At 43.4% G+C, this 26,228-nt stretch overlaps 1 protein-coding gene across 10 annotated transcripts in view; it reads right to left on the minus strand.

Moving 5' to 3' along the window:
- The window catches only part of TASP1 (taspase 1), a 229,012-nt gene that overhangs the window by 47,716 nt on the left and 155,068 nt on the right, over positions 1-26,228 (minus strand). For 6 of the 10 annotated variants that reach the window (XR_002829044.1, XR_002829042.1, XM_014455121.2 and 3 more), the window contains one exon: positions 6,434-6,544. The exons of 2 other annotated variants lie outside the window; for them this stretch is intronic. Coding sequence is in view for 5 of the 8 variants with exons in the window: in XM_014455121.2 (XP_014310607.1) it covers positions 6,434-6,544 (111 nt within the window). In the remaining 3 variants the exon portion in view is untranslated. Of the gene's footprint in view, positions 1-5,408; positions 6,073-6,433; positions 6,545-26,228 lie in introns of those variants that run through there. 2 more of the 10 variants (XR_002829043.1, XM_023753193.1) reach the window with 2 other exon arrangements.

Raw genomic sequence — 26,228 nt, forward strand, 5'->3', positions numbered from 1 at the left:
GGGATTTTACCTGCGGACCTTCAGCCCCAGGGCGTATGCATTTGGCACATTGCTAACACGGATGCAGCATAATTCATTTGCTTCTTATCTAAAAGAGTCTTTAATTCAAGGCGGGTATCAGCATTTGATGCACTCTGGTAAACAGTCTTTAACTAGAGCATTTACGCCACTGACTTTCAGAGTGCTTACTGATAGAGTTACTGCCATATCTGGTGGCTTCTGGGGCTTCTGGGGCTTCTGGGGCCCGCCAGCGGCCCGGGACCCATCCCGTCCCGGGCGGACAGGCAGGCGGCTCCTGGGGCTTGCGGGGCCGGCGTGCCTGCGGCCCAGGACCAGATCCAGTCCCGGATGGCAGGCAAGTGGCTCCTGGGGTCACCCACGGGGGCCTGGATGGTGGCTCGCACTGTCCTGCCCTGCCTGCAGTATGCAAATTAGCCGCCATCTTTGTTGGCAGTTAATTTGAATATCTCGCTGATTAGCCAATGAAAGGAGTAGTGAAGGTACGGTCAATTACCATGTTTGGCTATTATTAGGTAGGATAGAGGCCTGGTGCATGGGTGGGGGCCGACTGGTTTGCCCTGAAGGGTGTCCCGGATCAGGGTGGGGGGTCCCGCTGGGGTGCCTGGCCAGCCTGGGTGAGAAGCTGATGGCTGTTTGCAGGCTGCTCAGACCCCCTTCAGGGTGGGGGTTCCCACTGGGGTGCCTGGCCAGCCTGGGTGAGGGGCTGATGGCTGTTTTCAGACTGACCAAGCCCCCTGGCGACTGAAGCTCCCAGCCTTTCCTTTTTTTTTTTTTTTATTCGCTCCAGGTCCGTGGCCATGGCGACTGGAAGCAGGTATCTGGGGTTTATTTACCTTCTATAATTGAAACTTTGTTGCTTTTGAGTGGAGTTCAGAGCCGGTGGCAGGCTGGCTTCCTCCATCACTGGAGCAAGCAAGCCTCCTGCTTGCTCCAGCTCCGTGGCCATGGCCTGCTGAAAGCAGGTATCTGGGGTTTATTTACCTTCTATAATTGAAACTTTGTTGCTTTTGAGTGGAGCTCAGAGCCGGCGGCAGGTTGGCTTCCTCCATCACTGGAGCAAGCAAGCCTCCTGCTCGCTCCAGCTCCGTGGCTGACGGCCGCCATCTTGGTTGGGTTAATTTGCATATAGTCGCTCTGATTGGCTGGTGGGTGTGGCTTAAGGCGTAGTGAAAGTACGGTCAATTTGCATGTTTGTCTATTATTAGGTAAGATTACTATGAGTGAGGAATTAAGGACTTTCTCATGAGATTTCAATCAAGGAATCTGCCCACAGCTGCAGGCATCTGAAGGCTCACACTCAGAGCTGAGGCTGTTGGCAGAAAGTCTCCATGCCTCACTTGGTGTTGGAAGGAGGTCACACTTTTATGCCACATGCTGCTTGAGTGTCCTCACAAGATGGCTGTTGGCCTTTCCCAGAATGAGTGTTCCAACAGTGACAGCAAGGAGGAAGCCACAATGCCTCTTTTGACCTCTCCTCAGAAGTCATACACTGTCACTTTGCCATATTTTTATTCATTGGTAGGGACACTCAGGGGAGAGAAATTAAGCTCTACCTCTTGCAAACAATTTATGGGCAAAGGCTCTAACTACTGCACAAAACTGGCTAGGGCTTTTGGACCTTATTTTGTTTTATTTGGATGTGTAGGAAAGAAAGGTGCCTGAGAAGTCTTGGTTAGTAGATACTACTAAGTATTAAGGAGCCATGAGTTTTATAAAGCACCTAGAGGCCCGATGCACAAAATTCGTGCACTTGGGGGCGGGGGGGGTCCCCTCAGTCTGGCCTGCGCCCTCCAGCAGTCCAGGAGCCCTGGGGGAATGTCCGACTGATGGCTTAGTGGGCCTAAGACATCAGTCGGACATCCTTAGCACTGCCACGGAGGCAGAAGAGGCTCCCACCACTGCCGCTGTGCTCACCAGCCATGAGCCTGGCTTCTGGCTGAGCAGTGCTCCCCCTGTGGGAGCACAATGACCACCAGGGGGCAGCTCCTGCATTGAGTGTCTGCTCACTGGTGGTCAGCATGCATCATAGTGACCAGTCATTCCACCATTCAGTCACTTGCATATTAGCCTTTTATTATGTAGGATACACTGTAGATGAGGCCCCATAGAATAATAAGAAATGCAAAAAAATCACTGTTAATTCATTCTCAAATTGCCCCCACTTAAAATCGAATTGCCCCCCTATGGAGCGTGTGCTGCACCTTGGGAACCAGTGAGCTTGAAACTTTTCCTCTCTGAGCTTCATTTCTGAATACATACACATATACCATGGGAACTGTAATCTCTTCTCCGCCTACCTCCCTGGGTTGTCATGAGGAGGTTCTGAGCTAATAAACCTAGAAATGTTTCATCAAGTAAGTGATGTCTAAACGGGAAGGGATTGTTATTTTTAAGCCCATGGGTACCCTTGCAGGTAGCAGGTGCTGATTAGGGGAGGAGGGCATGATTGTTTCCTGGGACTATAGCTATGGAAGCTTTGCAGAGGGTTTCACAGGCCTCGGAGGGGCGGGCTCTGGCCAGCAGCCCTGTAGCAGTGGTTGTCCCTGGAGGCACTGGCGGTGGGGCAGGGAGTTAGGGGGGCACTAGGGAGGCAGCAAAGCTGAATGGGGAGTAACTGTCAAACCTTCCCGCTTGGCGCCATTCTTTAAATTGTTGGTGGCTGTTTCGCAGCTGTACCTGCTCAGGGTCAGGCTCCAATCTCCTGGAGCCAGGTGGGGGCAGGGCCAGGGTGGAGCCAGATGGGCTAGGAGGGCGGGGTTTAGCTGTGCCCCCTGCCAGGTTCAGTGCGCTGTCTCCATCCGGGTCTGGATTTGTAGGGAGGAGAGGTGTGCCCGGCCTCAGCAGAGGGGGTCCAGCAGCAGTGGGCCGTGGGCCCCGGTGCCTCAGGGGCGCTGACAGGTGGTTGCCAGCGTGCTATTGTTGTGGGTGCCCCTGGTGGGGATGGTGGGGGAAGAGATCCGAGTCGGAGGTGCGGGCTGCAGCTACCCCGAGGTTGGGTCTTCTCCCTATCCGGTCAGCCTCCCCATTCCCCCCGGGGGTGCGGGGGCTGGGGTAGGGTGTCCATCCATCCCCCCAGGGATGCGGGGGCTGGGGTAGGGTGTCCGTGCAGGGGGATTGGAAGAGCTCCCCGTGGCCGCTTCCTCTTCCTTCTTTGCAGTCCGGGCTCCTGTCAGGAGATCTCCTCAGACCCCCGGGAACTTGGCTCCAGCCACCCGCCCCTGCTGCGCACGCATCAATATGCAAATTGGTCGTTATGGGGACACTGTAATGGCAATTAGCATATTACCTCTTTATATGTATAGATAAATGAGAAGTCATGGTCCAAACATGAAGCAAATGAAGTTGTGGCCTGATTTGGGGCAACTGATAGGGTGCCACACAGGAGAATCCACCTGAGCTTCACATTTGAAATATTCTCCTTTTGCAGGCAGAGGTTTATGACAGACACTTCCCTTATAGGTATAATCCTCCACTACCGGGATCTGCAGTGAATACTATTTACACAATCTTGATACTGTCAATGCTGATTACTAATTGGGGAATCAACCTCTAATCAAAGATAAGTAGAGAAAAGTATAGCTACAGAACAGAATGTAAATGTTAATAATCATGACAATAATGGTATGGTTGCTAGAGGTTAGGTAGGGTTGGGAGTGAGAAAAGGAGGAAAAAGGAAAGGAGCACATGAACTTTCCTATTCTTACATAGTTTAAGGGTGAGGGATAGTTGATTATATAAATTTGATGAATCAAGAAATAGTGTGTTAAAGTAGCAATAAAATTAAAAAACATAATTTCAAGCTAGAGTAGAATTCTAACAAAAGTCAGGAGGAAAGGGGAGTGGAACTGGTGTGCGTTGTGTTAATTTTTCCCCCCCAAGAGGCATAAGTTACTGACTAATCCAGAAATAGAAGCATGAATACATCCCATAGAGTGAAGGTGCTTCCCATGAGAATAACCAGATCCAGAGACGGGTGGCTCTGAGAATGGGGCAGCAGAGATGACTTTCCGTCTCCCTTCCTATCCTTCTGTACCATGTTTGCTTTCTTACTACAAACTGAATATACATAACTTTTTCAAAGCCAAAAATGTAAATAACCATGTAGTTTGTAGCATCTATGAGTTGATACTAGTATTCACTGGGTTTTAGTAGATTAACCTCACAAACATCAATCCCTCTAGTTCACTTTAACAAATTTCACAAATTGGCATTACATTTCATTCTTCTTAAGACAGAGAAAATTACTAACTTGCTAATAAAAACCATTTAACATAAGCAAAAATTCTATGAGTTATCCTTAAATATGCATTTCTATATGATACCATCAAAAATACCTTACAATCTTCAGGATTAACTCTAATGGGCAAGAGTCCAGGCTCAGTAAAGAAGTGACCCTCTGTCCAGATCAGTCCACGAAGCAGTTGTAATAACTGCCCTCCCAACTCCGCGTACCAAGGGTTATTCTGAGTTCTTTTGGAAGGCCCAGCTACAACCTCTGCATATTCTAAAATCAAACTCCCTACTATCTACTGGGAAAGATATTCAAAGGATTCAGCAATGATTAAGAAGCAAATAGCTAATGTGCCTTAGTTTAACAAAAGGTGGCCATTTATTTATTTACTAGATGCCCGATGCACGAAATTCATGCAAGAGTAGGTCTTTCTTCCCCCGGCTGCCAGCACTGGCTTCCCTGGCACCCAGGACCCAGGCTTCCCTCCAGCCAATGGCAGGCATCCGGGACCTGCGCTTTCCTCACAGCCCTGGCTTTGTCCGGAAGATCTTCCGGTCTAATTAGCATATTAAGCTTTTATTATTATAGACTTGTTTGTTTTTTTAAAAGGTGGCCATTTAAAAAAAAATGTCCCAAAGCCAAATCATTACCAAGTATAATGGGTAGAAAGAGAGATTACCAAAAATATGATGAGGTTGGTGGTCAGAATCCAGGTGGAGAAAGAGGTCCTTTATATAAAAGTACATTTTTTTTCCTTTGAGGAATGAGGGGAGAGATTCTATGAAAGCTCTTTGGGCGTCTATAGAGAAAATACTGTTTACACTCATAAAAAATGCTGAGTCTTCTATTTTATACTCACAGAAGCTCAGGGTATAAAGAGACTTGTACTATAACAATCCATAACAATCATACAACATAGATCAGGCACCACCCACACTTTCTATAAGGAATTTGATACAAAGGTCTGAACTACCTGTGCATTACCTATACTGCTCATATAAAAAATACTTAGAGAAGAATGGATAAATACAGACTGGAATATCCATACCATGAAATACTATACAACAATGGAAATGAACAAACTAATGACATGTCTAATAAGATGGATGAATCTAATAAGCTTAAGGTTGACTGGACACATCAGACACAAATAGTACACATCCTATGATTCCATTTATATAAAATATAAAACCAAGCAAAACTAATCATGGTGTTAGAGGTCAACATAGTGGTTAACTTTGGAGGGGACAGAGACTGGGAGGGATTACAAGGGGTGTTCTGGACTTGTAGTTAAGTTCTATTTTTTTATATGGGTACTGCTTACATAGGTGGGTTCACTTTGTAATAATTTGTCAAGTAGTTGCAGCTATGATTTGTGCACTTTTCTGCATGTATGTGTACTTCAATTTAAAAGTCAATAAAAAAATAACATACAGAGCTCCCTGCTAGTTTATGTGGTACCTTTATGCAGATTTTTTAAAATACCCCCTCTGGGTGAATGAATTAGAAAAAGACACCCCATGGGAGAGGTAGCCTACAAGTTTGGGCCATGGCAAGTGGAGGGCAGGCTGGGTTTTATCCCCACTGATGCATTTGGCTAGACACAAAAGCACACATCTGGATGAACATCTGCAAATCTGAAAAACACTCATTTGGTCCGTCCTCACCACAGCTTTATGAGAGGACATGGCAGATGTCCTTATTTTACAGATGTGAAGTGACAAAGAGCAGTAAGACTGATGCATGAAGGTGTCGCAGCTAATAAGGGATGGAGTCAGGATGGATTTCTAGGCCAGTAGTTCTTCACATGGTTCTGATTCCTTTTTGGAAGGGAGGACAGGAAGGAACTCTATGTTACTGTGTATATTGTTATGGGTCATCTCAAATGTTTTGTAGAATAAGGCTGGGGATAAATACATGGTCCCATATTCTTAATATTGAGCTTTTGTGAAGATCCTTGGTTCTAAGCCCATTTGAAAACTATTCTCTACGCACAGACTCAGAAGTAAACATTCATCTTTTGGATGTTTATCTATGCAAAAAGATCAGGAGACTAGAGAACGTTACATGTCAACAGAGCATCCTGGCTCTCCCACAGCTTATTGACTTAAGGATATAAATCTTTCCATGTCTTGAAAATATGAAAGAAAGACACACACATACTGTTTATGTCCAGCTTACCTAGAAGTGTCTGCTTATTTTGGGAGGAGTCAGGCTCTGCAGAACATCTGCAAGATCGAAGAACAATCACTCCTCCAAGCACACCGTCTTCACTGGCCAGGAAAGGTGAACCTAGGCAGAAATGACTAGTGATCACTTCTCAGTCAATTTTACTATTTTCATTTGATTACTACAACAAAAATGTGCTATGAATAAGATCTTGAACGATGCCCGTTTCCTGACAATCACCATTGTTCCTGCCTTGTATAGGCTTGATAGCAAAGGCAGGCCGATGCCTGAACAGGGGTCATTTGGCAAAGATGGTGCCAGATGCTGCCAAGAAGACTTGAGTGGGGGTGGAGTGTGCATTACTGTATTCAGAATGGAACTGGAAACACTACCAGATTAAAGGACCAAACACAAATACAGGGGGGAAAAAATGCTCAGCAACTCCCTTTGATCAGCTCTTAGGGATCACTTCCCAGGCTCTCCCTGCTGTCAGGGGCATGCCACCAAAAGCTTTGATTTAGTACCTTAAATTCAATTTTAAACAATAAGCCACAAATTTTATTACAAACATGTTAAAACACTCCCGAAGGTTTACACAAATAAGGGTGAAACTACATTTCTATGAGAGTCCAGTGGTTAGAAATGACTGGCCTCTGGGATCTCACACTGAGCTGCCGTGAGCATTTCAAGAGCACGACATTTTAGGACCCCTCTTGCCTCCTCTCCAAGGACATCTTCTTCAAACATCTGGCATAGCAAGTGAGCATGTGAACCCAAGTGCTATCAAAGAAATTAGTAAAAATAAAAGCCAACCAAACTGGATTTGGGGGGAACTCTGGTTAAACTTAGTAGCTTAAACACATGCGTTTATCTCCACTCTTTCCTCATATCCCAGTAAGCTGAGGGGAAAGGAAGAAAAAAGGTAAGGCCCAATAAGGACAGAGAAAAAGACAGACAAGAAAAAAAAATGACCTTTTAGAAAATGGGCAAAGGAGACCTATGAAAGCTGAGACCTAAGCTTCCAAGGAGTTGGGTGGGTGGGTGGAGGAGAGGTTGGTTGGAGTGAGGGGACACCTATAGGAAATCACCCAGTTTTGTCATAAAACCCAAGAGCACCAGAAGTTGGAGGCTTCAAGTTCTTCTGAAGGCAGGAGTACAGGATGCGTTGTAATGAAGATGGTTGGTTGTGTCCAAAAGAATCCTGGGTTCCTTATAATTGGTCCAAGTTCAAATGTCTCTACCTTTTCCCTCTCCAATGACTCAGCACTCCCAAGCCATGGCAAATCCTGCCTCTGCCCCTTGCTTCCTCTGAAAAACCTCTCAGTGCACCCTGCACTGCACATACTGCAGCAGGCTCCGGTCTGGCTTCCCTGCTCCACTCATTCAAATCTCTAACTTTATTAATTCAATACATATGCACTGTGTGCTAGACCTTTTCTAAGTATTGGCGATATAGCAGTGAACAAAACGAAATCCCTGCTCACATCTAGTTGAGCAGGTTGGGGGACAATAAACTCAAGTCAATAAAGAAACCCATTTAGACAGTAGTAAGTGTGCTATGAAGAAAATGAGTCCCAGTAAATGACAGAGGGTGTGACTGGGGCAGGGACTACTGTACATCAAGGGGCAGGGAAGGCATCTTTGGTAAGGAGCTAACAATCATGTGAAGGTCTGGGGAAAGAGCATTCTAGGCAGGTCAACCAAGCAAATGCAGACTCTGAGGTGGGAAGGAGCTTGGGTTCAGAAAATACAGAGGAGGCCAGAGTGGCAAGAGCCAAGTGAGAAAGGGGAAGAGACGATAAACCATGTGTTCAGAGAGTGGCAGGGTCAGGCCATGTAGGGTTACACTAGGAGTTTGGATTTTACTCCAAGAGTGATGAAAAGATGATGCAGGGCTTTAACCAGGACAATGGCAGTTTTTACTTGCACTGGACTGGTTGGCAGGGCAAGAGTGAAAGCAGCAAGCCACCAAAGAAGCTGCCATGGCAACCCAGCTGAGAGATGACAGGGACTTGGGTGAGCCTAGTGGCAGTGGAGCAGAGTGGTAAGCCCACGATTTATTCTGTAAGTAGAACCAACAGGGCTGTTTATATGAGGGGCATGGGAAACAGAGATATCAAAGTTTACTCTAATAAGAAATATGTGCCCAAGCTATGATCACATCACTAAACCATTCAAAAACCATCAATGGCTCCCAACTGCCCAAAGAATGATGCTCAAACTCCTTACCCTGGCCTAGCCCTTCTCTCCCTTCCCAACCTTCTCTCCCTATTTATTTTTACACATGATATGCTCCAGCCAAACTGGACTCCTTGTATCTCATTTCCGCAAGGTCTATGTTTATGAACTGTCCTTCCAGGCTCCCGTTCTTCCTATTAACTGAATCTGTTCTTCAGCTCACTGCCTTTATACAGACCCAAGGTCTGTGGGGTGAGGATATCTGATTCACCTTTCAAACCCTCTTAGTGACTAACAATGCTTTCACTCATGCACCACCTTCCCCATTCCCAACCTCCTCAAAACAAACACACTCGCACACTCCTGACTTGTGTGGTGTGTGGCATGAGGATGATAAGACAGTATGTGAGTGCTCTGAAGGGGATGGGGTCCCAGGTCACCAGGGAAGCTTAATATCAGGGTTCCTCATCCTTGGTATCAATTCATTCGATAATTTAATGAAACAAGGATTAATGATATCTAAAGATTCCAAATTTTTCATGGGAAGTACTCAGATTTCATATTATCACTGTGATATTAAAAAAAAAATACTGACTCAGACAGAAGACTTTTTTTTTTAGTTCCAGGGTCACAATTGTGTTCTTAAGCAAGATATATTTAAAAACAACCCATGCTTCAGCTTCTTTAATTAAAAGACATCTTTCTGGGTTGGGAGAATTGATTTTATATACGTGAACTTTGTAACCTCTAAGGTGCTAAACATTTGGTGGTAGCAATACTGATGGTAGGAAGACAATTTATAGCATTTTGCTGGTTCTCAAAGATTATCATGTTGAACAAACTCTATTAAGGTACCTACCTGGATAACCTTCTACAACAGCTGGAACCAGTGCTCAGCTGACATTCAGCAATTAGGAGGAGTGGTGATAGGGTATCAATTTCCCTGTTAAAATGTTAAATATTCTCTCTATAAAAGGAAACACTATTTCTTATTGTTCCCAGTAAGAAAAGAAAAATTAACATGGAGTGACATGTTGGGCACCATGGTAGATGCTTTCTGTACCCATACAGAAAACTGGTGTCTGCCCTGGTTGGTGTTTCTCAGCGAACAGAGCATCAGCCTGCGCACCAAAGGTTCATGGGTTCAATTTCCAGACAAGGCCTCAGTAGGGGTGCATATAGGAGGCAATCAATTGATGTCTCTCTCTCACGTTGATGTTCCTCTCTCTCTCTTCCTCTCTCCCTTCCACTCTCTCTAAAAATCAATGGGAAAATATTAGTATATATGCAAGGAGTTGCTTAAAATAAGTGAAGAAGATTAAAGAAATAATAATAATTAAGCTTCCTTCACCCTAATAAAATGTCTCAAATAGATTATTTAAGTGCCCCAATCTATAACTGCTTTGGAATGAAATTATAATTACAGATGGTAAGAAACACATTCACTGTGATCAAATGTGTATAATCTGGACATTCATTTAGATTGTAAACTCAGACTATAAACAAATGAGACAACTACTTATTGTATTTTGTGCCATAATCTTTAAGGATGAAGAATTTGAAGAAATGAAAAGGAGAATCACTCTAAGTATTAAAATAAAGAAGTCAATGGGAATATTAATCAATATTCTTTTGATTGCTAGTGCAAGAATTGCAAGTAGAATGATTTTAAGTAAGAAGAATGATTTCTGGCTCATAAAAATCCAAGAGAAAAAAATCCAAACTTCTGGAAGGGTAAGGATGTGATGGGTTTCAAGAACAGCCAAAAATAGCTTCCTCTACTAGGGATGGCAATGCCCATCACAGCCCTGAGCTGTATACCTGACATTAATCCACCAGAGAGACTTCCTCTCTTTATCAGATTTACCATTCTTGGGGCCGTCAATCAGACTCAGAAAGACGGGGAACCGGACTGGCCTGGTATTATTCAGGAATCAAACCTAGAACAATCAATTGTGACCAAGAGGCCATGGGGTGGGGTCACAGACAAACAGACAAATTCTCAGATAGACACAAAACACAAATGGAGACAACACTGGGGTATGGAGCCAGGCACCCAGGATCCTACTTGAACTTAGACAATCCACTCACCTCTCTGAACCTTGCATTAGTTCCTCATTTGAAAAATTAGGAGACTGGATTAATAGTCCTTGGTGTCTCCACCAGTTCTAAAAGGCATAGACCTAGGGGTATTGCCAGCTTTAGAGATTCATGCTTACCCATAAGCAGCAACCAGCCATTACCCGATGCCAGCAAGCACCTTTTGTGAAACCTAATACAACGCTTCCTCTTCAACATGTGAGAACTTATCAACAGACTGATTCTGTAGTTGGATGGCAGCTGCTAGTGTTCCATCTTCCAATCACACTGAACAAAGAACCTCTGTCTTTTAAACACATTTCTGGGGATTTCTTTCTTCTTTTTAGTGTCTATATGCCAAATCACTTGAATGTCATTTTCTCTTGGAGGAATTACACATACTGGTACTTTGGGAAAAATAAATATACGGATACACACAGAGACAGATGGTTGGGTGGTCAGGTGAGCAAGAAAATGAACAATGGGGGAATAATGAATGTTTTCTAATGAAAACACATACCTCTAACTCCAAAAGAATGATAAAGATTACAAATATTCTTTAAACACAGAAGCAGTATAACAGTTTATACTTCCTGAAAAGACCAAGGACCTCTCCTCTAAAAATGCCTTTGTAAGTTTACATGTCTTTTATAGACATGACGTATGAGCACAATGATGTGAAGATCACATAACACAATGAGAGGAGCCAATCACTAAGTTCAAAGCATTGGCTCATTCATAAAGTGCCACTATATTCAGCCCTTGAAGAAAAACCTACAGATTGCTGCCATTATCCTATTGGACTTGTATAAACTTACCTGCATTCTATCATTTCCTGCCCTCACAAAAATCCCAATGGAATGATTATTACTAGATTCATTTGGTAGGTGAGAAACCAAAGGAAGGGAAGAAAGAAGCTGAGGCACAGGGGGGGTAAATGACAGGCCTACAGAAACATGAAGAGGAAGGGGGGAGCAAGGGGGGAGCAGAAAACAAAACCACTGCCTCAGATCCTCTCACTACAAACCCTGAGATCTACACCTGTTCCTCAAAACCCACCTCTACACAGTACCACAGTATGTGCAGTTTCCTGGTAATAAGCATTGTTTTAAACACTATAATTTAACTCTTTAAAGAGGAGAGTTGAGTGAAGCCAATGACCCTTTTGAAATCCCTTATTTACCAAAGTGTGAAAGACAGGAAAAGTTAACTTGTTTCAGGACAGAAATTCCATTCCATTCCATCAAACTATAATCAGAACCTTAACATACTCAGTCAATAAGTCGTGGTCACATTTTTGCAAATGTTTTTCCTGGTTTGTCATATATCTTTTAATTTTTTCCAAGACTTTTTTTTGGTAATAGATAAGCTTTTAATGCTTATGTGTCAAATTTATCATTCTTTTTTCCTTAGAGTTTCTGTATTGGAAGTTTTACTGAAAGGCCTTCTGTAATCCAAAATTATGAAATAAGATGTCCATGTTTTTTTAAAATATATTTTATTGATTTTTCACAGAGAAGAAAGGAGAGGGATAGAGAGTTAGAAACATCGATGAGAGAGAAACATCGATCAGCTGCCTCCTGCACACTCCCTACTGGGGATGTGCCCGCAACCAAGGTACATGCCTTTGGCCAGAATCGAACCTGGGACCTTTCAGTCCACAGGCCGACGCTCTATCCACTGAGCCAAACTGGTTAGGGCTGTCCATGTTTTTTATTATTACTTTTATAATCTCAGTTTTTACACTTAAAACTTTAGTCCATTAGGAACTACTTCTGGCGTAAGGACTGCAGGGGAGGGCCTGCTCTACTACTTTTTTCTTAAATGGTCAGCAAATTGCCTAACATAAATTTGTTGGCAAATTCATCTCTTACCCACTGATGTGAAATTCATTTTTATTACATATTACATTCCCACATGTATTTGCATTTATACCTACATTATCCTGTTCCACTGATGAAACTATTCCCACAAATACCGAATGGCTTTAATTATGATAGCTTGACATTATATTCTATCTGATTGGGCCAGTTTCCTCTCATTATTCATTTTTTTCACAATATTCTTTGTTACTTTCATGTGATTTTTCCATATGATCTTAAAAATAGGCTTGCTTAGTACTCCTGCTTCCCACTCTCACTGGAATTTTCATATGAACACAATTTAATAAAATTGTATTTTGTGTAACAGCCAGGCTGTCCTGGTCAATTTTACCCAGGAAAAACTAAGGATGGAGTCAATTACATTCTTGACACCTCCAAATGCTGGAATCATGTGGATTTTTAGACAAAGAAATGTGATATGGTACCCCTGAAATATAATTTGCAAGCACAGCTCTACATAGTTTAAAAGAATCAAGTATGTATCTTTATAGAATGTCTTATGAGATGTAGACTTAGTATGAAAAACAACCATTGGTTTTTCCTTTATGGTCAGTTTTTATCTTCTGGTATAGTCACTAGCTATATTTCTATATCGCCTGGCCTGCGGGGCTCAGTATTTGAGTGTCAACCTATGAACCAGGAGGTCGAGGTTCAATTCCAGGCCAGGATCCCAGGATCCCAGGATCCCCAGTAGGGGAAGTGCAGGAGACAGCCAATTGATGATTCTCTCTCACCATCGATGTTTCTATCTCTCCCTCTCTAAAATCATTTTAAAAAATAAAAATAAAAAAATTTCAGGAAGCTTCAGCCTACTCCCCCAGAACAGGACAAAAACAAAACAAAGCAAAACGTGTTTGGATAACAAGTTGTCTGTGAAGTGAAAACACTCTGCGTTGGCAAATTTTTAGGTTAACTGACCAATCATATGAAAGTGTCTGAAACATGAAGAAAGCTTTTGTGGGTAGAGAAAGTTATTGCACATTGAATCTTAGATTCCATTTGTGCTAAATATCTTATGGTATTTATAATATGGTCCAAAGCACCAATGTTCATGAGTAATGCCATTTGCTTCAGGAGGACGAGGCTGGAATGTTTTAGCCAAATGTGGTAAACAAAGTCAGTATGATTAAATAATGCAGATAAGCCCCTGGGAGAGCACTGGCTGTCTCTACCAATCGCTGCACTAAGACCCTCAAAGGACATCAGACCTGAAGGAACATATACACTCATCTATTGCTGCTTATTGTTTTGAGCTGCTCACTGCTGCTAAATGAGTTTTTCCTTCTATTACTAGACAAGGGACCCGACAGGACTGCCTAGGGCCAGCCGGTAGTGTGTGGGTTCTTGATTTTGTGCAGGAAACACTTCACAACACGAGTCCAGGCGAATTTTAGAGGATGTTTATTAAGGCTGAGACAGTGAAATAAGAAGGGGCCTAGGATAACATGAGAGGGGCTAGGTGGGGAAATGAGCCTAGGCTGGGCTGCTTTGGTGCACTAACAAGTCAGAGAAAAGGGAGCCTTGGGGACAGGTTCTGGGGGTTTGCTGGGGACAAGTGCCACTGCCCATTGCTGCCCTGGTTGCAAACCTAGTGAGATCCCTTGGAGTTTAGGAGATGCATGCCTGTGGGGGAAGGAGAGAGAGAAGGGGAGGGGGAAAGTGCAGGCCAGCTCCTGGAGGGAGAGCATAGGCAGGGACCTTCTTTTTGAGATTTTAAAGGCTGGGAGTTTGGGGAGGGGGTTTCTTAGGGGAGGATCTCAATAGAATATTCACCAGTTTTATGCTAACATGCCAAAATGAGATTTATTCCTCAGCTTCATCTGTCCTTGCGTGTGGTTGGCAAATGGCACTAACTGGATTTCTGCTGTCTCCCTGAGTAGGGTGATTTAAGCTATTTACCCTCTGGTTGGGAGAAAAAGTGCAAACCATTTACTTTTTTAAAAAATGTATTGATCGATTGATTTTGAGAGAGAGACAGAGACCACTATGTTGTTCCACTTATTTGTGCATTCCCTGGTTGAGTCTTATATGTGCCCTGACCGGAGATTAACCCCGCAACCTTGGCATATCAGCACGAGGCTCTAACCAACTGAGCCAGGGCTATCATTTACTCTAAGTGTCCTTGGTTTAGGGAATATAGGATTTACTAGATGGCTGCAAACTGCTGTTTAGCTATCTGTCTCAGTTCCCCTAGTCCACCTGTCAAGGAGTTTTCCTGGCCTCTTACTATCCTGCCTCACTTCTCCAGTTGTTTCCTGGCATATGCCACCTTGCCTGATGAACAAACTTTTTTCATTTTTCCTCTGTAAGGTCAGATCCTGCTCACTGACTACGCAGGAGCACACGGCACTGAGGCTCCTAGCATGCTCGGAGTCAGTTTAAAGTAGCAACTACTTTGCTTTTAAGTAAATAAATCTATCTTATTGTGGCCAACTGGCACCACATAGTCTCTGTTTGGAAAGCCTAATAAAATGATGTGCTATTGTGATACAATAAGAAACATATATTTTGGTCCTACTCCACAGTTCCTGACACAGAGCTCCTAAAACCCTGGTAATTTCCTAAGGGAGCTGTAGAAGCATCCTTTTGTTTGTATGTTTGTTTTGGTATGGTTTTTATTTTTGTTTACTGATTTGCCCTTAAAATTTTTTTTTAAATTTTTTCAATAAATTTAATAAAAATTTATTTTGGTTAATAAAAGTAAATATGTTTCAAGTGTACAATTCAATAACACATCTCTGTATATTGCATTATGTGTTTACCACTCAAAATTTGACTGTCTTTACTCTTTACTACCTCCCTGAACCCCCTTTCCTGCTGGTAACCACCATACTGTTGTCTGTATCTATGAGTTTTTCGTTTGTCTTGTTGGTTATTTGTTGCTTTCAGTTTTATATCCCACATAGAAGTGAAAGCATATGGTTCTTGACTTTTTCTGTCTTCTGTTACGATATTTAGTTTTGTTCCCAGTGATAACAAGTCCCTTTCAACCACACCTGAGTTTATGTAAATGGGGTGACCTTTGGAAAGCCTCCAGGAAGAGGGCTGGTTGCCAAGAAAATCAATCGTGATGAGAGGGTAAAAACTTTCAGCCCCTACCTTAGACCCCAGAGGTTGAATTAATCACCAATGGCCAATGATTTAATCAATCATGCCCATGTAATGAAACCTCAATAAAAACCCAAAAGGATGGGCTGGAAGAGCTCTGGGCTGGTGCATACAGGGAGGTGCTAGGAGAGCGGCGAGCCCAGAGAAGTACGAAAGCTCCAAACCCTTTCCCATATCCCTCGCCCTGTACATCTCTTCCATCTGGCTGTTCCTGAGGTAAATCTGTATATATAAAAGGCTAATATGCTAAGTGTCCCTCCACCCATCCGACTGGCCGCTATGATGTGCACTGACCACCAGGGGGCAGACACTCAACGCAGGAGCTACCGAGCTACAGTGACTTGGTAGCAGAGGTTCTCAGGTGACGCACACTGAAACCAGAGAGGAGGGAGCCCAAATCCTCGCAGGGCTGCTCGATTCCACCTTTAGCCATGGGTTATGGTGTTGCTGGGGCACTGTCGGCCCGGAATCTGGTTTACTGCACACTTGTGTTTGCGTTCCACACCCTGTACGACAGCAACTTTGCAGAGTGCCCTCTCACACTCCGGGACCCCTCAGGGGATGCCAGAGAGCCAGTTTCGACCTGATCCCTATAGGCCAGGCCGAGGGACCCCACCTGCCAGAGGGAACCCGCTCACTCGCAGAAGCGGGAGGTTGGCTCCAGGGCATGTCTGTCCCATCTCTCCCAGTCCTGTCCTGCCTGCCACCTTCTAATTAATTTCCTTTCAATGTGCACGAATCCGTGCACCAGGTCACTAGTTCTTTTATAATAAACCAGTAATCTAGTAAAAGTAAACTGTGTTTCCTGAGTTCTGTGAGTCTCTCTAGCAAATTAATTGAACTCAAGAAGAGGGTCACAAGAACCTCCAATTTAAAGCTGTAGGTCAGAAGAACAGGTGCCAACCTGGTTTTGTGACTGGCATCTGAAGTAGAGACAGTCTTGTGGGACTAAGCCCTTAACCTGTGGGATATGATGGGATCCCCAGGTAAACAGTGTCAGAATTGAGTTAGACTATAGCACATCCAACCTGTATCTGGTGTCCAGGAGCATCAAAAGGGAAGTACTGAAAGTGGAGGAGACATGCATGAGTGTGGTTTTCCTTAGCACACGGTGAATGCTTCAACATTTCTTACATTTGTTTTTTACTGAGATGGTAAATAGATTATTATGTATTAATATTATCTACCAGTGCTTGAAATTACAACTCTAGATCTATAAACACTGCCCTGCTTACAATGTGAACTTTACATGAAACTGTTTTATATCCAGTTATAGTGAGCTAGCATATCCTGAACCCATAACAGGGAGACACCCATTAATTAATGCAGAAGTGCTAGACTGAAATTAGACATTGCATCAAGGCATTATATGTGGGGTATTGTATCTCACTTGAATGTACTTCTGATACAGAGTAATTAGCTATATTAATAATAGAAAAGGGCCCTGACTGGTTTGGCTCAGTGGATAGAGCATCGGCCTGCGGACTGAAGGGTCCCAGGTTCGATTCCAGTCAAGGGCATGTACCTTGGTTGCGGGCACATTCCCAGTAGGGGGTGTGCGGGAGTCAGCTGATTGATGTTTCTCTCTCATCAATGTTTCTAGCTCTCTATCCTTCTCCCTTCCTCTCTGTGAAAAATCAATAAAATATATTTTAAAAAAATAATAATAATAGAAAAGGAATAAATACAAGGCCAGACATTATAGGTATGTTCCCTGCAAAACACTGAGGACAAAGGGAAGATAGCCACATGCTGACTATCCTGGGAAGGTGCTTCCTGTCAGTCACACCTGGGAACCAAGGTCATTGGCCAAAATGCTTGGCTTCCTGGCATTCTCCCGTGTAGCCCACTGCCATGCAGACACCCCCCCCCCACACACACACACACACACACACACTGGACTAATGGACTGTAGCTAGCCTAATGCTGTACTGGACCCTGCTCCAACATGGAAAGGAAACTCTGGACACTGACTCTGATTTTAGCTTTACTACATCTCTTCTATTACTGCACTAAGGGAAATGGTTGGAAACTCAGGGGCGTAATTCCATAAAAATAAACTTTCTACCATATCTCATCCTCCAGAAATGCTTCTTTCAGCAGTACCCCAAGAATCCCACTCCAACATACAATAGGGGAACACATGGGAACACATGGCATGTTTTTCTCTGACAACAATTCTCTATTTTGTATTTTATTTTTAATGTAGTCATTGAACTTATTGAATACCTGCTCTGTACTCAGCATTCTCCCAAGCAGTACAGTACGTAAAGTAAAAAAGTTTCTGAAAAACTTATAACCCTGTTGGCAAGACACAATTTACTTGCATAACAGTGTGTAATAACATATTTAATTAATACATATACAAATACTTATACGATGCACACACTGTAAATACGTGCACGTGCTCACTAGAATCTATGGACAGTTTCAATGTCTTGCTTACCAACTGCCATGGAGAACAGTGTCTGACCCAAACAGGTGATCAATAAATACTTGTTGCTGAATTAATAGATAGCCCAATAGTGGGCCTGTGTTAAGTGTTTTGGGACTTAATAAGGGCAAACTCACTTTATTTGACACAGGCTTCCAGGTGGAGCAAAGGGAAAGTCTGCCTTTAAACAGTAGGTTGAACTGGGGTCCATGTCATGGCACCGAGCAAGCATTGGAATGAGCAGTCACTGCTCTTGACTATTTGCCAAGGTGAACCTTGAAAAAGGTCATAAAGAAAAGTGCAGAGAGCTCAAATAGATGACTTGGGCCTGGAGAAGGGCTAAAGGCTACTTGGCCATTCATGTGTAGAGCCATGGCGTACTGGCATAGGCAACACTGGAAAAAGAGGCAACTGGATTTTGGCATAGAGGGCAGTTTGTCATCGTAAGAAGATAAGAATTAGTGAGAGGAGCCAAGAAGAAAAAGGACAGCAGAGTCTGGAGATCCAAGGGAACAACACTGTAGGAAATGTCTATGACTATGCAGTGGGAGAAACTACACAAGAAACAGATCAAACTGACTAAATCGAAAATATCACAGGGGAATGGCAAGGAACCACAGTCCAGAACTGCTCGACTTGCAAAGATGGTAACAGCAGAGGAAGGAACAGACTGGGGGCATCTTGTGGCAAAAGAGAAGGATGAGATGACAGCTTTGAAAGATGGCAACTGGTGCTGCAGAAAGTCAAGAAGGTGGTATCGTTTCCAAGATCTTCTGCTTAGCAAGTTGATGACGGTGGTCATAATAACTAGGGACTTAACTTGCTAATAAAGCTCCAACAATATTTTTAATTATCTCAAAACATCAAGCAAGCACCGCTAGACCCAAAGCTCCCAGAGTGAGCTCTTGACTTCCTTCTGGGAGTGGCACCCCTAAGTTGGGTTAAGGAAAATAAAGAAGCCTATATACTGAAAGGGGAGGGAGGGACAACAAAAAGGTGACCCATCAATTGGAACAGTGTATGTATATCACTGTTACTTTTCCTTCATTTATTCTATAACTATTTGAGTATCTATTAATTGTAAACTTAATGCTATTCTGGGATTACAATGGAAACAAGACATGAGAGGTCCTAGGTCTCAGAGAGGTTACCTTCTGATGGGAGAGATGGCCAAAGGAGCAAATGCACACATATGTTACTTATAATTGTGACAGCCTAACAGAGGAAACCAACGAGGGGCTGAGATGGAGATGAATGGGGGCAGGCAGAACCCACTGCTGACAGGCCTTTCTGAGAAGGTAGCATTTTTATTTTGATTAAAAGATAAGGAAAAAAGAACCAGATGAAGATTGAAAACAGGAACGTTCCAGGCGGAGGAAACAGGACATGTCAATGTCCTGAGGTGTGAGAGAACCTGGGGATTTAGAAAATCAAGAAGACGACCAAGGAGGCCAGCATGACGAGCAAGAGAGGAGAGTGACAGGGATTACAGAGACCATGAGGTAATGTCTGTATTTTATCCACTTTATAATGGAGGACCATCAAAGGCATAGAAAAGGAATTAGAACAGCTGCTATGTCGACAGTAGATGGGAATGGGAATAGTTGTCAAGAGAAGAGGATGGGAGACTGCTGAGGAGGCTCTGTGGTAGTCCAGGTAAGAGTTCCTCAGTGAGTGCGGAGAGACAGTCCCACGTGCCCTGTGGCCTCCCTTCCCCTGGGCTCAGTGAGATGGCCCAGCATGGCTGAACAAACCAGACCCACCCCATCATGCTGAGTCCATAGGGCAGCAGATGCTGCTTAGAGTAGACGTGGGACCAGAAGAAATTCCACGGGGGGCTGAAGGCAGGTGCTCTACCAAGAAGAGCATTTGGGTCACTGCTCTCCGTGTACCACACCGGAAAGTGTGCAAGGGGTCACTGACCTCAACCTGTCATTTCAATCAAGTTATTACATGTCCTGTCATCATCATGTAAGATCAGCTGCAGTGCCTCCAGGACAGTCATCCTGGCCACAGATAGATCTACTGTTGCCTGTGAAATTCTTTCCCTAGTTGAAGGCTCCAACTTCTTTCCCTTCGTCGGTCCATCATAGGCCTTGTTCATCTCTGCAATGCCCGCCCTGTTCTCATTCAGTAGAACTCTAATTTGTTAACCGTAGGTGCTGGGCAGGATCTATTTTTCAGCTTGTCACTCTTTACTAAATAAAGCCCTGAACTTTTTTTTCACCTTCATTGTGGAATTTTAGCTGCCTTGTTTGATTTACTTGTGGATTTTTATAGTCTACATGCCTAGAAGCCTTGGGCTGTGGGTAACCATTTACTATATCTAATAAAAAAAACAAAAACAAAAAAAATCTGCAGAGGTAAACCATAAATACCTTAAAAACTATCTGATAGGCAAAAATGAAAGTTATGACTTTTTAAAAATTTTTAAACATTATTGGAGAGAGATCTTGTCATTACAGAACAACCAGAAAGAAAGCAATAGTAACCAAATAATGTAACTCCATTTCTTCATCTGCATTTGTAAAAGTATCTCTACTAGAATTAATATGACATCAATGGCATTGAAAGACCAAATTAATGTGTCAGTTACCTTTAATTTATAGAAGAATAAGCAATAGACCCCGCCAAACTCAAGCAACTCCAAGGAAAAAACAGTATCTGGGATAAAGCTAAAATATCACTCTTAAAAAACTCTGGGCCCAGCTGGAGTAGCCCAATTGGTTGAGTGTTGTCTTAAAAAACCAAAAGGTTCGATTCCCAGTCAGGACATATATTCTCTCTCTTCCCTTTCCTCTTTCTAAGTATGTCCTTGGGGGCGGGGAGAGAGAGAGAGAGAGAGAGAGAGAGAGAGAGAGAGAGAGAGAGAGAGAGAGGGAGAGAGGGAGAGAGAATAAAAATTCTGGGAATTCTACAGGTTAGGAAGTTTATTCAGATACATAGATACATACACAGAATTTCATCAAGAGAGTTTTTATGATAATAAGCTGAGATAAACATTGAGAAATGTCACTCTGAGAATCTGAGGAATTCCATATAAGCAAGGTCTATTTTGGACCTGTCTCCCAGAAAGGGATAATTACTAAAGAGCAAAAAGGTCCTCCACCCACAAAATTGTCGGAAACATAGAAATCAAGTGAAGCACTACTGTGAGACTCATAAAAAGGTCTTAATTTGAAGAGGGGACAGAGGGATGTTTTCATTTGCACATTTTCAATTATGCATATCCACCAAGAGAGACAACTAAATATAGCCCAGTCAGTGGTGGCACACAAAACCTTAATCTAGTGTGCAACCAAAAAGGTTAACATTAGAAATACTGTTCAGTTGGAAATATTTCAAAACAGCATACATATTTTAGGCATTTTTAATAAGAGCATGATCTATGCAGACAGTTGAGTGAACAATGTTGTTTTGATGGCGAGCACCATGAAGGAAAAAGGGGAGTGTCAGTAACTCAAATTTTTCATTTCAGACTTAAGTTGATGATCAACTTCTGGGCTAAAGAAAAGAAGAATCACTCACTTTCTGTACCCCTCTGGCTGGGCTCCACCCCAGGACTCCTGAGCCCTGTGGCTGTTTCATGTTCATGTCAATTAATGCCACAGCCCAGGAAAAAAAGAAAAAAGAAAAAAAACCCAGCAGATTTGTGGACGTGCAGGTCCATGTGCCAACATACAATGTTAGTGCTTGTGGGTTCAGAGAATCGTGCATTTTTCTTTCCATTTCAATTGTAACAAACAGTTGGCATTTCTACACTCGTTAGGGGTACACAGGTTTAAAATTCATGCTAATGTAAATAAGTTCTGTGGAAACAATAAAATATTTATGTCGTGTCTGGCTGGGTAGTCTCTTCCTCCTCCTCGGGGCTGCCCACACACCCTTAACCAGATTTGCGTGTTCTGTCACAGACTTGTCTGTGTGGCAGTTCATCTACTGGCCCCCAGAGGTCACTCCCTATCACTCCTCAATTTTATGCTCCTGGATCAGTTTCTCTGACATCTGTCCTGACATAATTCCTAGTGATTACAAGGTATGAAGATTACACTTCCAACTCCCTGACCTCTCAATTCCTTGACCTCTTCTCTCCCAAGAATCTCGTCCATACTCTATGTCAGCCACTCAGTCCCCTTACCACACCCTAGTCCTGTGTTCACTAACAAATTCCGCCTCCTCCACAGATCTTGCTTTCAAGCATCTCACTAGCAGTGCCTCTAACTTTCCAGTGAGCACCCTTTAGTACCCATTCCCAACAATTCCTCAATCTGTCTTGCATCCCCCTAAGTCCATACTTTGGTCCATAAGTGAGCTCAAGTCCATGGCCCATCATTGTAATTAATTCCCTGCAGAAACTATCAACTTTTTTTGGCCTGGTCTTGGCCACCTTATTCACCTAGCAAAACTCCAAGCACAGTTGAATCCTACTCCATGCCTGCTCCCATAAGCTGAAGTTGGCTGGAGAATGGCACTAACATGGCTAACCACACTCTTTAAATACAGCACCACTACCCTCAGTGTCAGTCCTTGATGCTGCCCAGCAATCATACATTTCCCAAGTACGGATCTTTACTTTCTCATTCCTCCTCAAATCTAGTACCTCCTTCTTCACCCTAACTTTGCAGCTGACCTTGCTTCCTAATTCCCTGAGAAAAACAGAAGCAATCAGGGACAATCTCCATGGGTCTCCACCACATCTTCCTGATTCGTGTGCATGGTCCATTTTTTTCTCACCCATCAAAGACCTCACAGTGGCAGCTCATCCCTCACATTAGCCCACCCCACATACACACAGCAGTCATTTGCCTCTCTCCTGTATTGTTTGCTCTAATTTCTCCTATATTGTTTGTCTGCTATATAGACGAAAACAAAACAAACAAAAAAAATCCCCACAACTTCCTTTTCCAGTTATCACCCCATCTCTTCATCCTTATAAAAAAGGAAAGATTCCTTGAAAGACTTGTCTATACTCACCTTTTGCTATTTCTCTCTTCATTATCTTCCTATACCCACTCAAATTGGGATTTTTATCCCCATCACTCCAACCAAACCCCAAACCCTCTTTGCAAGGTTACCCATGACCTCCACAGAGTGCTCAAGTCAATGATCAATCAATCAGCTGGTCCTCATGTTCCTAACTACTTGTCGGCAACATTTGACTTACTGATCACTCTGTTCCACAGACTTCCAGGAATTCACAAGCCCTGGATTTTATCCAGGAGGAGCACTGACTATCTTTTTTCAGTCTCACTGTTGGTTAATCTTCATCTCTTTGATCTTAGTTTTGGGATGTTCCAGGGTCCTTCAACATCTTCTTTTATCTACATTCATTTTCCTGGTGAACTCATACAGTCCATCACTTTAAAATATCATCGGCACACTCTTGATTCTCAAATTTATTGTATCCCAGGCCTTCCCCCGAATGAGAGATCTGAATATGCAATTGCCTAATTAACACTGTACTTGAGCATTTAGTAAGCACTGACTGGAACACTGATCAATCTTTCCCATAAAACGTATTCTTCCTGGAAGCTGCCCCACATCAATAAATAGAAACTTCATTCTTCCAGTTGTCCACGCCAAAATCCAAGTCATCTTTGACTCTATCTCTCACCCTATGTCAACTGATTAGCAAATCATGTTAGCTCTACCTTCAAAAACTATCCAGAGTCCAACCACTTCTTTCTGTCCTGCCACTGTCACCCGAATCCGAGCCACTATTATCTACTACCTCATAGCCTGACAGCATCCAGACTGGTCTCCCAGGTTCTCCTCTTCAAGGCCCCCTGCCCAGTCTATTGTCAGGACTGTACCAGAATGACCATGTTAAAATGTAAGTCATGTTATTCCTCTTCTCAAGGTTCTCCATGGCTTGAGAAGTTACAATGGCTTGTAAGGCCCTACATGACAGCCCTAACCATACTCTCCGCAACTCACTCTACTCCAGCAACACTGGCCTCCCTGCTATTTCTCAGCCTCTCCAGACACACTGCTACCGCCTTTGCACATGCTTTTCTGGAATGTTATTCCCTCCATGGGCCACCTGGCTTCTATCCCTCACCTTTGGATTTTTGTTCAAATGTCATCTTCTAAGGTAGGCCTTTCCTGACCATGCTCAGAAACTGCAGGCTCCTCTCCTGCTCTCACTCTCCATCTCTCCGGCTTCATTCTTCTCTGTAGCTCTTACTACTATGTGATAGACTATAAGTTTTACTTATTTGCCTACTGTCTGCCTGACTTTATAAAATGGAAGCTCCACTGCTCTCCCTCCAGTGTATGGTCTAAAGCCTGAATGTAATGGATGCTCAAATACAAATTGAACAAATGAACAAATGCTTGTTCTGAAACCCCCAAATGGGAGGGCTCTTCTGGATCATCTAAGCCAGGGATTGGTGAACTTTTTCTGTAAAAGACCAGATAGTAAATATCTTCAACTTTGCAGGCCAGCCAGTTTGTCACAATTATTCAACTCTATCCCTGTAATGCAAAAGCAGTCTAGACAGTGTATAAATAAATGAGTGTGGCTGTGCTTTAATAAAATTGTATTTACAAATTCGGGTGGGTAGCAGGGTTTGACCTTTGCAACATAATTTGTCAAACCCCGATCTAGGTTATTCTGCCACCCAGAGCATTAACATCTTCATCACCAATTTCCCGAGAACTTATTAAACAGAGTTCATGACTTCTGGAACTAGACAGGGCCACCTAGACCAAGGATCATCTAACGCAACCCCTATGGCAGACAGCAGATGCTTACCTAGCGTCCATTCTCTTTCTTTCTAACTAAAACAAGCCCACTGTTGATGGGACAGCAATAAGCTCAACTAAGAAACTATATTTCTCAGTCTCTCTATAGGTAGAGGTGACCACAGGACACAGATCTGGCCAATGAGACACAAAGAAGTCATTTGCAAGGGTTGTTTAAAAAGTCCTTTAAAGAGGGTTGGCATGTGGCACACACATTCCTTTTGTTCTTTGCCCATCCTTCTCTTCCTGTTTGAAATGCAAATGTGATGCCCAGGGAGTGGTGAGAGCCACACCCCAGGAGAGCAGAGGAGAGGAGGAGGCAGGAATATTGGAGACTGTGGAGCTGAGGCACAGGCCCTCTGGATGTCTTATAATGAGAGTAGAAATTAATCTCTGGTTAAGCCATGAGAAGTGGTTCTTCAAGAGAGGTTTTTAAAGAGAGAAAATAAATCTTTGGTTAGTCACTATAAGCAGCCTTTAAAGAGAAAAATGAATCATCCAGGATCCTAAAAGCCAGCAAGTGACTGAACAGAGACTTGAACTGATCCTGTGACTTCCATGTCAGTAGCCTTTCTCTCATGCCACTCCCCTCTCAAAGGCAGAATAAAAGACAGAATATGCTATTCCACACAAAGTAGGTAGCATGTGAATTAGACAAGCCTTCCTTCTATCCAAAACAGATCACTTGACAGGCTGAAATAACTAGGAATTCTGGAACAAGAGGGGCAAAGAATAGCCACATACAAACCTTTGCATGACCACCCCCTTAAGCATTAAGCCCTCAGGATAACATTTGGCCTCAGTGTGTTTCAGCCCCAGGCCCAGAAAAGCAGGAAGGCCAGGCGGGGTGACACGATGGCTGACATCAGGACCAGCTGCAATGACTAACGACCTCCTCCCTGGTGCCAACCAATCATTGGGGACACATCTGGACAGCTGATGAATATTCCATTGAGACCCTCCTTTGAGACCTCCCTGACCCACGGCTCTCTGGAGCATGCCTTAACCTTTCCCCTTCTCCTTCCCCCAGGCACATTCTCTCTGACTTTCTTTTTCATAAGCTCCAAGGACCCTTCTTTTTGCCTCTAACTTTTTTCCTGAGTCCATGCAGCCAAGCGGGCTCACTCCCTCCACTTCTGTGACTTTCTAAATAAGCTTTCTCTTATAATTTGAGTTCCTTGGCTCTGAATTCTTTCCAAGCCGAACTCAAGAACTGAGGCTGCTGAAGCAAGGTCCAACATTCTGGTAACATTCCTTGATACCAGAAGACATGGGAGAAGAGTGTTGAAGTGTGTGCATGCGCGCGCGCACACGCAAACACACACACACACACACACACACACACACACACTTTGTTTTGAGTGCCTATCCTAGGAAA

The sequence above is a fragment of the Myotis lucifugus genome, unplaced genomic scaffold (genome assembly GCF_000147115.1).
Source record: "Myotis lucifugus unplaced genomic scaffold, Myoluc2.0 scaffold_42, whole genome shotgun sequence".
NCBI lineage: Eukaryota > Metazoa > Chordata > Mammalia > Chiroptera > Vespertilionidae > Myotis > Myotis lucifugus.